Source organism: Sturnira hondurensis, unplaced genomic scaffold (genome assembly GCF_014824575.4).
Source record: "Sturnira hondurensis isolate 20B ecotype Veracruz unplaced genomic scaffold, ASM1482457v3 Scaffold0015508, whole genome shotgun sequence".
NCBI lineage: Eukaryota > Metazoa > Chordata > Mammalia > Chiroptera > Phyllostomidae > Sturnira > Sturnira hondurensis.
In genome coordinates, this window is record NW_028088139.1 from 1074177 (window position 1) to 1086662 (window position 12486).

Here is a 12486-nt window from a genome sequence, read left to right on the forward strand (position 1 = left end):
TTTGAAAACCTAGGTGAAATGGACAAATTTCTAGAAAAATATAATCTTCCAAAACTCAATGAAAAAGAAGCAGAAAACAGGCCAATAACAGCAAATGAAATTGAAGCAGTAATCAAAAAACTCTCATCACACAAAAGCCCTGGACCAGATGGTTTCACAGGAGAATTCTACAAAGTTTTAAGGAAGAGCTAACCCCTTTCTTCACAGACTATTCCAAAAAATCCAAAAGGAGGGAAAACTCCCCAGCTCATTTTATGAAACCAGCATCACCCTAATTCCAAAGCCAGATAGAGACACAACAAAGAAAGAAAATTACAGGCCAATATCGCTGATGAACATAGATGCTAAAATCCTCAATAAAATATTAGCAAATGGCATCCAACAATACATCAAAAAGATCATACACCATGACCAAGTGGGATTCATCCCAGGGATGCAAGGATGGTTCAATATCCGCAAATCAATAAATGTAATACACCACGTAAACAAAAGAAAAGACAAAAACCACATGGTCATATCAATAGATGGGGAAAAAGCTTTTGATAAGGTACAACACCCATTTATGATAAAGGTACTCAGCAAAGTGGGAATAGAGGGAGCATTCCTCAACATAATAAAGGCCATATATGAAAGACCTACAGCCAACATCATACTCAATGGACAAAAACTAAAAGCTTTTCCACTAAGATCAGGAACAAGACAAGGTTGTCCACTTTCACCACTTCTATTCAATATAGTATTAGAAGTTCTAGCCACAGCGATCAGACAAGAAAAGGAAATAAAAGGCATGCAAATCGGAAAGGAGGAAACAAAACTGTCACTGTTTGCAGGTGACATGATAGTGTACATGGAAAATCCTATACCCTCTACCAGAAAACTGCTTGAACTAATAAATTAATTTGGCAAAACAGCAGGATACAAAGTCAATATCCAGAAATCAAAGGTATTTTTGTATACCAACAATGAAGCAGCAGAAGCAGAAATCAAGAAAAAAATCCCATTTGATATAGCAAAAACAAAAAAAAAATATCTGGGAATAAACCTAACCAAGGAGGTAAAAGACCTGTATGCAGAAAACTACACAACACTGAAGAAAGAAATCAAGGAAGACACAAGTAAATGGAAACATATACGGCATTCATGAATTGGAAGAATTAACATCATCGAAATGTCCATACTACCCAAAGCAATTTACAGATTCAATGCAATATCTATTAAAGTACCAATGGCATATTTCACAGACATAGAACAAACATTTCAACAATTTATATGGAACCAGAAAAGACCCCGAATAGCAGCTGCAATTTTGAGAAAGAAGAGCAAAGTAGGAGGGATTACAATACCTGATATCAAACTGTACTACAAGGCCACTGTAATCAAAACAGCCTGGTACTGGCACAAAAACAGGCACATAGACCAATGGAATAGAACAGAGAGCCCAGAAATAAACCCAACTCTCTACAGTCAATTAATATTCGACAAAGGGGGCAATAACATAAAATGGAGTAAAGACAGCCTTTTCAACAAATGGTGTTGGGAGAACTGGACAGCTACATGCAAAAAAATGAAACTTGAGCACCAACTTACACCATACACCAAAATAAATTCAAGGTGGATAAAAGACTTAAATATAAGCCGTGAAACCATTAAAACCCTAGAGGAGAGCCTTGGCAAGAAAATCTCAGATATTCCACGCAGCAATATTTTTACTGATACGTCCCCTAGAGCAAGGAACATAAAGGAAAGAATAAACAAATGGGATCTCATCAAAATTAAAAGCTTCTGCATGGCTAAGGAAAACAGTATCAAGATACAAAGAGAAGCAACAGCTTGGGAAAACATATTTGCCAATGATACCTCAGATAAGGGTTTAATCTCCAAAATATACAAAGAACTCATTCGGCTCCACTCAAAGAAGACAAGCAACCCAATCAAAAAATGGGCAGAGGACTTGAACAGACATTTCTCCAAGGAGGACATACAGAGAATCCAGAGACACATGAAAAGATGCTCGATATCACTAGCTATCAGAGAGATGCAAATTAAAACCGCAATGAGATACCACTTAACACCAGTCAGATTGGCTATCATAAACAAAGAAACAAACAACAAGTGCTGGAGAGGTTGTGGGGAAAAGGGGACTCTAGTTCACTGTTGGTGGGATTGCAGACTGGTACAACCACTATGGAAAACAGTATGGAATTTTCTAAGAAAACTAAAAATGAACGTGCCTTTTGACCCAGCAATTCCACTCTTGGGAGTATATCCTAAGAACCCTGAAACACCAATCCAAAAGAACCTATGCACCCCGATGTTCATAGCAGCACAATTTACGATAGCCAAGAGTTGGAAGCAACCTAGATGCCCATCGGTAAATGACTGGATCAAAAAACTATGGTACATTTACACAATGGAATTCTATGCTGCAGAAAGGAAGAAGGAACTACTACCCTTTGCAACATCATGGATGGAACTGGAAAGCATTATGCTGAGTGAAATAAGCCAGGCAGTGAAAGACAAATACCATATGATCTCACCGTTAACAGGATTCTAAACAAAACAAAGAAGCAAGCAAAATACGACCAATGACACTCAAATATGGAACAGGCTGACAGGGTCCAGAGGGGAGAGGGGAGAGAATCATAGGGGAAAAGAGAATGGACTCACATGAACAAGTATAAAGGATACCGGGACAATAACTAAGGGTGGGGGGTGGAAAGGGGAGGGAGGCGGGGAGCATGGGGCGGGGGGCGGGCAGGGTTGGGAATATAAGACAGAAAGCTGTACTTGAAGAAGAATTAAATAACAATTATATTAAAAAAATAAATGCATCATCACATTAAAAAGAAGAAGAAAGAAATAAAAAATTATTAAATAAATAATAATAAATAATAAAGTAAAAAAAAGAAAATTCAGTTTCCAGGAGACCATTGTAAATGTGGAGAAGTTTTTGGCCAAAGATCAAAGCACAGTATTATTCATCAGGTAATTCATGTGGGAGAAAAGTCAGACAAACAAAGTAAATGTGACAAATCTTTTAAGCAGTTTTCAGGTCATATTGAACAAGATGATATTTATACCCTGGAAGAAGCTTACAAAAGTAATACTTGTGGGGGAGTCTGCAATCAAATATTCTATCTAAATAGATACAAGGAAATCCATACTGGAAAAAAAACTTACAAATGGGGTAAAACATTTAATTGGCTTTCAGGGCTCACTTTGCATCAGATAACTGATAGTGGAGCAAAGGCTTACAAATGTAAAGCATGTGACAAAGCCTTTACCAACACTCAAAACTTACACAACATCAGAAAATTCATATTGCAGAGAAGTCTCATAAATGTGAAGAATGTGGCAAAGCCTTTAGCTGTGGCTCAAAACTTACTCTACATCGGAGAATTCATACTGGGGAGAAGCCTTGTAAATGTAGGGAATGTGGCAAAACCTTTAGCCAGTCTTCAACTCTTACTGACTATCACAGAATTCATACAAGAGAAAAGCCTTACAAATGTGGACAGTATGGCAAGGCCTTTATTTGCTTCTCAAAACTGAATTGTCATCAGATCATTCATAGTGAAGAGAAACCCTACAGATGTAAGGAATGTGGAAAAACCTTTTCCTGGCATTCATACCTTACTAAACATCAAAGAACTCATTCTCGAGAGAAGGCTTACAAATGTGAAAAATGTGGCAAAACGTTTTATTACCATTGGTGTCTTATGAAACATAAGAGAAATCACAATGGAGCGAAGCCTTACACATGTAAAACATGTGGCCAAGCCTTTAAATGGCACTCATGTCTTATTGTACATGAGAGAAGATTTCATACTGGAGAGAAACCTTACAAATGCAGAGAATGTGGTAAAGCCTTTTATGAGAAATCCAAACTTACTCAACATCACAGTATTCATACTTCAGAGAAGCTTTGTGAATGTGGGAAATGTGACAAAGCCTTTAAACGCCACTCATATCTTATTGCACATGAGAAGATTCATACTGCAGAGAGGTCTTACAAGTGTAGAGAATGTGACAAAGCTTTTAGCCAATCCTCACACCTTGCTCACCATCAGAAAATTCATATTGGAGAGAAGCCTTATAAATACAGAGAATGTGGCAAAGCTTTTAGGCAGTCCTTAGAACTTACTGAGCATCAGAGAAATCATACTGGAGAAAAACCTTATGAATGTGGCCTATTTGGCAAAGCCTTTAATCCCTCCTCAAAATTTACATGACATCAGACCATATTGGAGAAAAACCTTAGAGATGTAAAGTGTGGTAAAGCCTTTGCTTGGAATTTGTATCTTATTTTTTAAATTTAATTCTTGTTTAAGTACAGTTTTCTGTCCTATATTATATCTTATTAAACATCAGATTATTCATTCTCACTAGAAGCAATACAAATGTGGAAAATGTGGCAAAACCTTATTCACCCTTGGAGTCTTACCCAGCATGTGAGAATTCATACTGGAGAAAAGCTTTATAAATGTAGTGTATGTGCCAAAGCCTTTAATCAGCATTGGTGATTAAAGGCTTACCCAAAATGAAAGAATTCATACTGGGAAGAAACCTTACAAATGTAAATAATGTGACAAAGTTTTTAACCTGTGGTCAAAACTTACTTGACACGTGAGAATTGTCTCTTGACTATAGAGAAATCTTAAATCTGAAGAATGTGGGGAATCCTGTAACTGCACCTACAGCTATATTCAATGTCAAGGTTTGCAAAATGTGGAAGAATTTTACATTCATAATAAAGGGTGAAAGTTTTTATCTCAAAACATACTTAAAAACAGAAAAGTATTTATATCTTGGAGGAGGGTTAAGATGGGGACAGAGTAGCACCGAGGGAACCCATCATTCGTGCATCTGGTGGAAAATCCGGGCAGATCTGCCGAAGAACAGCATAATCAACCAACAGTTCCCCAACATTTATGAAAATAGGAGACCAGAGAGTGTAACGGAGGAACCAAACATCGGCAGGTCGGCAAGGAATCCAGAAGGCCAGTGAAGACAAAAGCGGCTGCGCGCCCGCGGGAGGCTGCGGACTGCGCCCGCCCGGGCGCTCCCAGGGCAGGCGAACTCTGGTGGAGGGTGAGTACCAACGAGAATTGGTGCGCAATGGGGGCTGGCACCATCAGGGGGAAACAGGAGCCCTGTCTGAATCCAGGGCCAGGGCACCGGTGACGGAGTGAACGCTGGAGAACCGGCATCCGGTGGACTGGCAACGCACTCCTCGGAAGAGAACTGACTCTCCCCTCCCCGTCTAGGCAGGCAGATTAGTACCGGGCAGAGACCCGTGGGCTTAAGTTAACGTAAAAGGTGGCAACTGCGGACACTGCGGTCACCAGCCCGCCAGCCTGAGGGATTTAAGAAGGATACTGTCGTTAAGTGGTATCTCATTGTGGTTTTAATTTGCATCTCTCTGATAGCTAGTGATATCGAGCATCTTTTCATGTGTCTCTGGATCCTCTGTATGTCCTCCTTGGAGAAATGTCTGTTCAAGTCCTCTGCCCATTTTTTTATTGGGTTGCTCGTCTTCTTTGAGTGGAGTCGAGTGAGTTCTTTGTATATTTTAGAGATTAAACCCTTATCTGAGGTATCATTGGCACATATGTTTTCCCAAACAGTTGCTTCTCTTTTTATCTTGATACTGTTTTCCTTAGCCATGCAGAAGCTTTTAATTTTGATGAGATCCCATTTGTTTATTCTTTCCTTTATGTTCCTTGCTCTAGGGGACGTATCAGTAAAAATATTGCTGCGTGGAATATCTGAGATTTTCTTGCCAATGCTCTCCTCTAGGGCTTTAATGGTTTCCTGGCTTATATTTAAGTCTTTTATCCACCTTGAATTTATTTTGGTGTATGGTGTAAGTTGGTGCTCAAGTTTCATTTTTTTGCATGTAGTTGTCCAGTTCTCCCAACACCATTTGTTGAAAAGGCTGTCTTTACTCCATTTTATGTTATTGCCCCCTTTGTCAAATATTAATTGACTGTAGAGAGTTGGGTTTATTTCTGGGCTCTCTGTTCTATTCCATTGGTCTATGTGCCTGTTTTTGTGCCAGTACCAGGCTGTTTTGATTACAGTGGCCTTGTAATACAGTTTGATATCAGGTATTGTGATCCCTCCTACTTTGTTCTTCTTTCTTAACATTGCAGCTGCTATTCGGGGTCTTTTATGGTTCCATATAAATTTTTGAAGTGTTTGTTCTATGTCTGTGAAATATGCCATTGGTACTTTAATAGGTATTGCATTGAATCTGTAAATTGCTTTGGGTAGTATGGACATTTTGATGATGTTAATTCTTCCAATCCATGAACACGGTATACGTCTCCATTTGTTTGTGTCTTCCTTGATTTCTGTCTTCAGTGTTGTGTAATTTTCTGCATACAGGTCTTTAACCTCCTTGGTTAGATTTATTCCCAGATATTTTATTTTTCTTTTTGCTATATCGAATGGGATTTTTTTCTTGATTTCTGCTTCTGCTGATTCATTGTTAGTATACAAAAATGCCTTTGATTTCTGGATATTGACTTTGTATCCCGCTGTTTTGCCAAATTCATTTATTAGTTCGAGCAGTTTTTTGGTAGAGTCTATAGGATTTTCCATGTACACTATCATGTCATCTGCAAACAATGACAGTTTTGTTTCCTCCTTTCCAATTTGGATGCCTTTTATTTCCTTTTCTTGTCTCATTGCTGTGGCTAGAACTTCCAATACTATATTGAATAGAAGTGGTGAAAGTGGACAACCTTGTCTTGTTCCTGATCTTAGTGGAAAAGCTTTTAGTTTTTGTCCATTGAGTATGATGTTGGTTGTAGGTTTTTCATATATGGCCTTTATTATATTGAGGAATGCTCCCTCTATTCCCACTTTGCTGAGTACCTTTATCATAAATGGGTGTTGTACCTTATCAAAAGCTTTTTCCCCATCTATTGATATGACCATGTGGTTTTTGTCTTTTCTTTTGTTTACGTGGTGTATTACATTTACTGATTTACGAATATTGAACCATCCTTGCATCCCTGGGATGAATCCCACTTGGTCATGGTGTATGATCTTTTTGATGTATTGTTGGATGCAATTTGCCAATATTTTATTGAGGACTTTAGCGTCTATGTTCATCAGCGATATTGGCCTGAAGTTTTCTTTCTTTGTTGTGTCTCTGTCTGGTTTTGGAATTAGGATGATGCTGGCTTCATAAAAATAGTTGGGGAGTTTTCCCTCGTTTTGGATTTTTTGAAATAGTCTGTGAAGAATCGGGGTTAGTTCTTCCTTAAAAGCTTTGTAGAATTATCCTGTGAAACCATCTGGTCCAGGGCTTTTGTGTGATGGGAGTTTTTTGATTACTTCTTCAATTTCTGCTGCTGTTATTGACCTGTTCATGTTTTCTGCTTCTTTTTCATTGAGTTTTGGAAGATTATATTTTTCTAGAAATTTGTCCATTTCATCTGGGTTTTCAAATTTCTTGGCATACAGCTCTGCATAGTAATTCCTTACAATCTCTTCTGTTTCTGTGCTATCCGTTGTAATCTCTCCTCTTTCATTTCTGATTGTGTTTATTTGGCTCCTCTCTCTTTTTTTCTTGATGAGCCTACTTAAAGGTTTATCTATTTTGTTTATCTTTTCAAAAAACCAACTCCTGGATTCATTGATCCTTAGAATTGTGCTTTGAGTCTCTATGTCATTTAATTCTGCTCTGATCTTGGTTATTTCCTTCCTTATACTTGCTCTGGGCTGTCTTTGTTGTTGTTCCTCAAGTTATTGGAGGCGTCGGGTTAGGTTGTTTGTTTGAAATGTTTCTATCTTCTTTAGGTAAGCCTGTATTGCTATGAACTTCCCTCTCAGGACTGCCTTGGCCGTGTCCCATAAGTTTTGGGTTGTTGTGAGTTCATTTTCATTTGTTTCCAGAAGCTTTCTGATTTCTTCCCTATTTTCAATATTGACCCATTCGTTGTTTAATAGCATACCATTCAGTCTCCAAGATTTTGGGTGTTTTTGTTTTTTTCCTGTAGGGTTAGTTTCCAATTTCAGTCCCTTGTGATCAGAGAAAATGCTTGGTATGATTTCTATTTTCCTGAATTTGTTGAGTCTTGTTTTGTGTCCTATTATGATGTGATCTATCTTGGAAAATATTCCGTGTGCATTGGAAAAGAATGTGTATTTAGCTTCTTTAGGGTGAAGGTCTCTATATATATCAATTAGGTCCATTTCATCTAGATTGTCATTTAATGCTGCAATATCTTTGTTGATATTTTGTTTGGAAGATCTGTCCATTTTTGACACTGGGGTGTTAAAATCCCCTACTATAATTGTGTTGCTGTCAATATCATTTTTTGAGGTCCTCTAGGATTTCCTTTATATATTTGGGTGCTCCTATGTTGGGTGCATATATATTTACGATGTTAATGTCTTCTTGCTGGATTCTTCCCTTGAGTATTATGAAGTGACCTTCTGGGTCTCTCTTTATGGCCCTGTTTTTGAAGTCTATTTTGTCTGATATGAGAATTGCTACCCCGGATTTTTTTTCTTGTCCATTTCCTTGGAAAATCTGTTTCCATCCTTTCACCTTTAGTCTGTGATGGTCTTTTGGCCTGAGGTGGGTCTCTTGTAGGCAGCATATGTGTGGGTCACGCATTCTTATCCATTGAGCTATTCTGTGTCTTTTAATTGGTGCATTTAATCCATTTACATTTAAGGTTATTATTGAAAGGTACTTATTCATTGCCATTTATGTACCTGTGTTCCTCTCTGTCTCTCTCTTTTCCTTCCCTTCCTTAAAGCAGCCCTTTTAGTAATTCTTGTAGAGCTGGTTTAGTGGAAGCGTATTCTTTTAGACTTCTTTTGTCTTGACAGCTCTTTATTTGGCCTTCTATCTTGATTGAGAGCCTTGCTGGGTACAGTAGCCTTGGTTGTAGGCCTCTGTTTGTCATTACTTGGAATATTTCTTGCCATTCTCTTCTTGCTTGGAATGTTTCCATTGAGAAGTCAGTAGCCAACCTTATTGGGTCCCCCTTGTATGTTACTTCCTTTTTCTCCCTTGCTGCCTATAGGATTTTCTCTTTGTCTTGGGGGTTTGCCATTTTAATGATGTGTCTTACAGTAGACCTCTTTAGGTTCCACCTGCTGGGGACTCTCTGCGATTCCTGAATCCGTGTGCCTTTCTCTCTCCTCAACTTAGGAAAATTTTCCGTTATTACTCTTTCAAGCAGGTTTTCTATCCTTTGTTCTTCTTCCTCTCCTTCTGGTATTCCTATTCTTCGTATGTTATTACGTTTCATGTTGTCTTGCATTTCTCTTAACTTCTCCTCATTTTTTCTGATTCTCTTTTCCATTATTTGGTCTGTCTGGGAGATTCTTTCTATCCTGTATTCTATCTCACTTATGCGATCTTCCACCATATCGATTCTATTCTTCCTACCTTCTACTGTGTTGTTCAGTTCAGAAATTGTATTCTTCATTTCCTCTTGGCCTTTATTGATGGTTTCTATTTCCTTTTTCATGTTGGTGTAGTTTGCAGAGAGTTCACTGTAGCTCCCCTGTAGTTTCTGGTAGCTCATTGTAAGCTCTTTGAATTTCCTGATAACCAGTGCTTTGAATTCAGTATCTGATAGTTGGCTTGCCTCTAGTTCATCTAACATTCTTTCTGAGACTTCCTCCTTTTCTTTCATTTGGGCATTGTTTCTTTGTCTTCCCATTGTTTGTGTTGCTCTTCTTGTTGGCTTCAGCTTCTTAAAGTGATCTGTTCTTGGTTCCTGGGTTTATGGTGTGAACTTCTGTGAGAAGATGCCTGTGAGATTCAGTGGTGCAGTCTCCTGCAGGTATCTTGGTGTTTTCCACTTCCACCTACTCCTCTTGTTGGTTTCCAGCTGGTGAAACCTTTTCTTTCGGTCTCCCTAGCTGCAGCAGCCTAAGGGGCTATTAGTGTGGTCTTTCTCTTGTCTCGGTGAACTTAGCTGGTCTCGCCAGTGCCCTCCCAAGATCCAGAATGGCGCCGCTCTCGTGTGCCCCGCTGAGAGCAGGTTTTTTCCCATGCTTTCCAGGTCTGGCCTGACGTGAGGGCACGCACTCCCAGCCAGGCTTTCCTGGTCTCGCAGGCTTGGGCTTGGACCTTTCCCAGTGCTGTGGCTGCACTCACTGGGCAACTCACAATTCTTCCAAGTCGGCAGCCACAGCCTGACTCCTGGTGCTTCTCAGTCTGAGCCCAGCTGGGTAGGGATGGATCTGGCAATTGGTGCTCCCCCAGGGGCCTTGTCAGTAGCGTGCAGCTCCCCGAGACTGCGGGAGCATAGGCCCAAGTCCCGAGCTCTCAGTTCCCCACTGGTGCTCCGTCGGGGGCCCTGCCAGTAGCCTGCAGCTCCCCGAGGCTGTGTGAGCGCCAGCTGGAGTCCCCAGCTATCGGGAATGCACACCACTGGGAATGCACGGGACTCCCAGTCCTCCAAGCTGGTAACTACAATGAGACTCCCGGTGCTTCTCAGTCTGCGCCCAGCTGGGTAGGGAGGGAGCTGGTGACTGGTGCTCTCCCAGGGGCAGAACAGCTCCCCGAGACTGTGGGAGAGCCGACTCAGGCTACTGGGAATGTCGGGGCCCCTCAGTTCCCCAAACTGGCAACCACAGCCTGACTCCACAGGTTTTCAGAGCTCTCCAGTTTGCTTCCCAATGCCCACTCCTCTCTCTCCCACTACAGGCAGACCGATCTCTCCTGGTGTTTTCCAATCTGCACCCTGCTGTTTAGAGAGGATGCCGGTGACTAGTTCTCTCATAGGGGTGTCGTTGTTGCCCTCCCTTGGCTCTCAGAGATCAAGGCGGCCCTGCCAGGGCCCTGGCGCTGCCTGGTGGAGGGCCTGCAGCCTCTGCGCAGTTCCCTCGTACCTTGTTGATCTGAGGTCTGTCTCCTCTCCTCAACCTCTGGTCATTCAGTGTCTGCTATACTTTCTGGGGTCCTGCCGTTCCATATGTTGGGTCCCTGTTGGGTGTTCGCTGTGCTCCTCTGCAGAGCAGCCTGGTTTTTCTCCGGTGCGTGAAGGGAAGCGAAATCCTTTGTCCTACTCTGCCGCCATCTTCCCCTCCAGTTCCTTTTTTTTTTTAAATGGCCAGTTGCTGCCATAGTACTGGTGCTCAGACTGAGTGAGTCCATGTAAGTCCATGCTCAGGCCCTTTAATAGGAACACATGGGACTGCAGATACCCACTTTGCCATTCAACCAAAACCCCACTGGTTTCTACAACCAGAAGTTATGGGAACTTCTCTTCCTGGCCCTGGAATGCTGGGCAAGGGTTATGGTGCGGGGCTAGGACCCTTAGCTCCTTAGTGGAGAAGTCTGCAGCCAAGTCATTTTTCCCGGTTTTAATTTACCCACCACACGTTGGTGTGGGACCAGACCTTTCCTTATCTCTGCCCCTTGTACTAGTCTCACTATGGCTTTTTTATATTGTCAGTTGTGGGACTTCTGCTCAGCAAGATTTCAGGCAGTTCTGAATGATGGTGGTTCTGTAGTTTAGTTGTAATTTTGGTGTGGTTGTGGGAGAATTTGAGTAGTGTTTATACTGCCATCTTGACCAGAACCCTCTAGGCTTTCTTATTTTAGATTGTATGTATATGACATAGGAGAGCAATTCTAATTTTTTTCTATCTCTGCTTTATTTCACTTAACAATGCCTTCATGGTTTATGTATGTTGGTACAAGAGGCAGTTTTTTTTTCCTTGTATGGCTGAGTAATAAATATTCCATTCTAATTCTTTATATACAGAATATTATTTATCCATTCACCGGTTGTTAAACATTTCAGTTCCTTTTGTATATTGGCTTTTGAAAATAATGCTCCAATAAACATGGGTGTGCAGGGGTTGTTTTTTTTTTTTTTTGAGGTAGTGATTCTATTTTTTTAAATACATTTCTGGAACTGGGATATCCTGATCAAATGGTTTTCCTTTTTAAAGTATTTTATGCAACCTTTATCTTGTTTTCCATAGTGGCTTCACCAATATAAATTTCCAACAACAGTGTGCTAGGATTTACATTTTCAACCATCTTGACTACATTTGCTATCTCTGCCATGTTTGAGGACAGTTGTTCTAAGGGGTGAGAGGTGATATCTCATTCTGGTTTGGATTTGAATTTTCTCCAAGAGAAGAGCTGGGAATTGGGAAGTTCTCTTGCGTTCTATCTCACTGTAGTGTGCTGGTAAAGGATGGAAGTTGCCTTAAACTTTCCTATAATTTTTGTTCAATGTCTTAGGGGTAGGCATTTGTTTCAGTGCTGCAGCTTCTTACTTGGATTTTAGAATTTTCCCCAAAGAATTTTTGTTTTTATGTTGTGAACTTGGTCTGTTCACAGGGTTATCAGTGCCTAGAGTTTCCTGTACCCTCTTTTGCTAATACCACTCCCAACATCTATTTCATTGCAGAGGTTGTTACATGATATGTGATAGCAAGTAATTAGAAACTTGAGCAAAGGGGACACTAATTTTGAATATCAAAACAAAG

The 12486-nt window shown here is 40.4% G+C and overlaps 1 protein-coding gene across 1 annotated transcript; it reads left to right on the forward strand.

Annotated features, from left to right (window-relative positions):
• Window positions 1-3272: 3272 nt before the first annotated feature.
• On the forward strand, window positions 3273-4273 carry LOC118999874 (zinc finger protein 626-like; the record flags this gene model as incomplete). Its single annotated transcript, XM_037064619.1, has 1 exon — window positions 3273-4273. A coding segment is annotated over one exon (960 nt), but the record flags the coding sequence as incomplete, so codon positions are not given.
• Between the last annotated feature and the right edge of the window lie 8213 nt (window positions 4274-12486).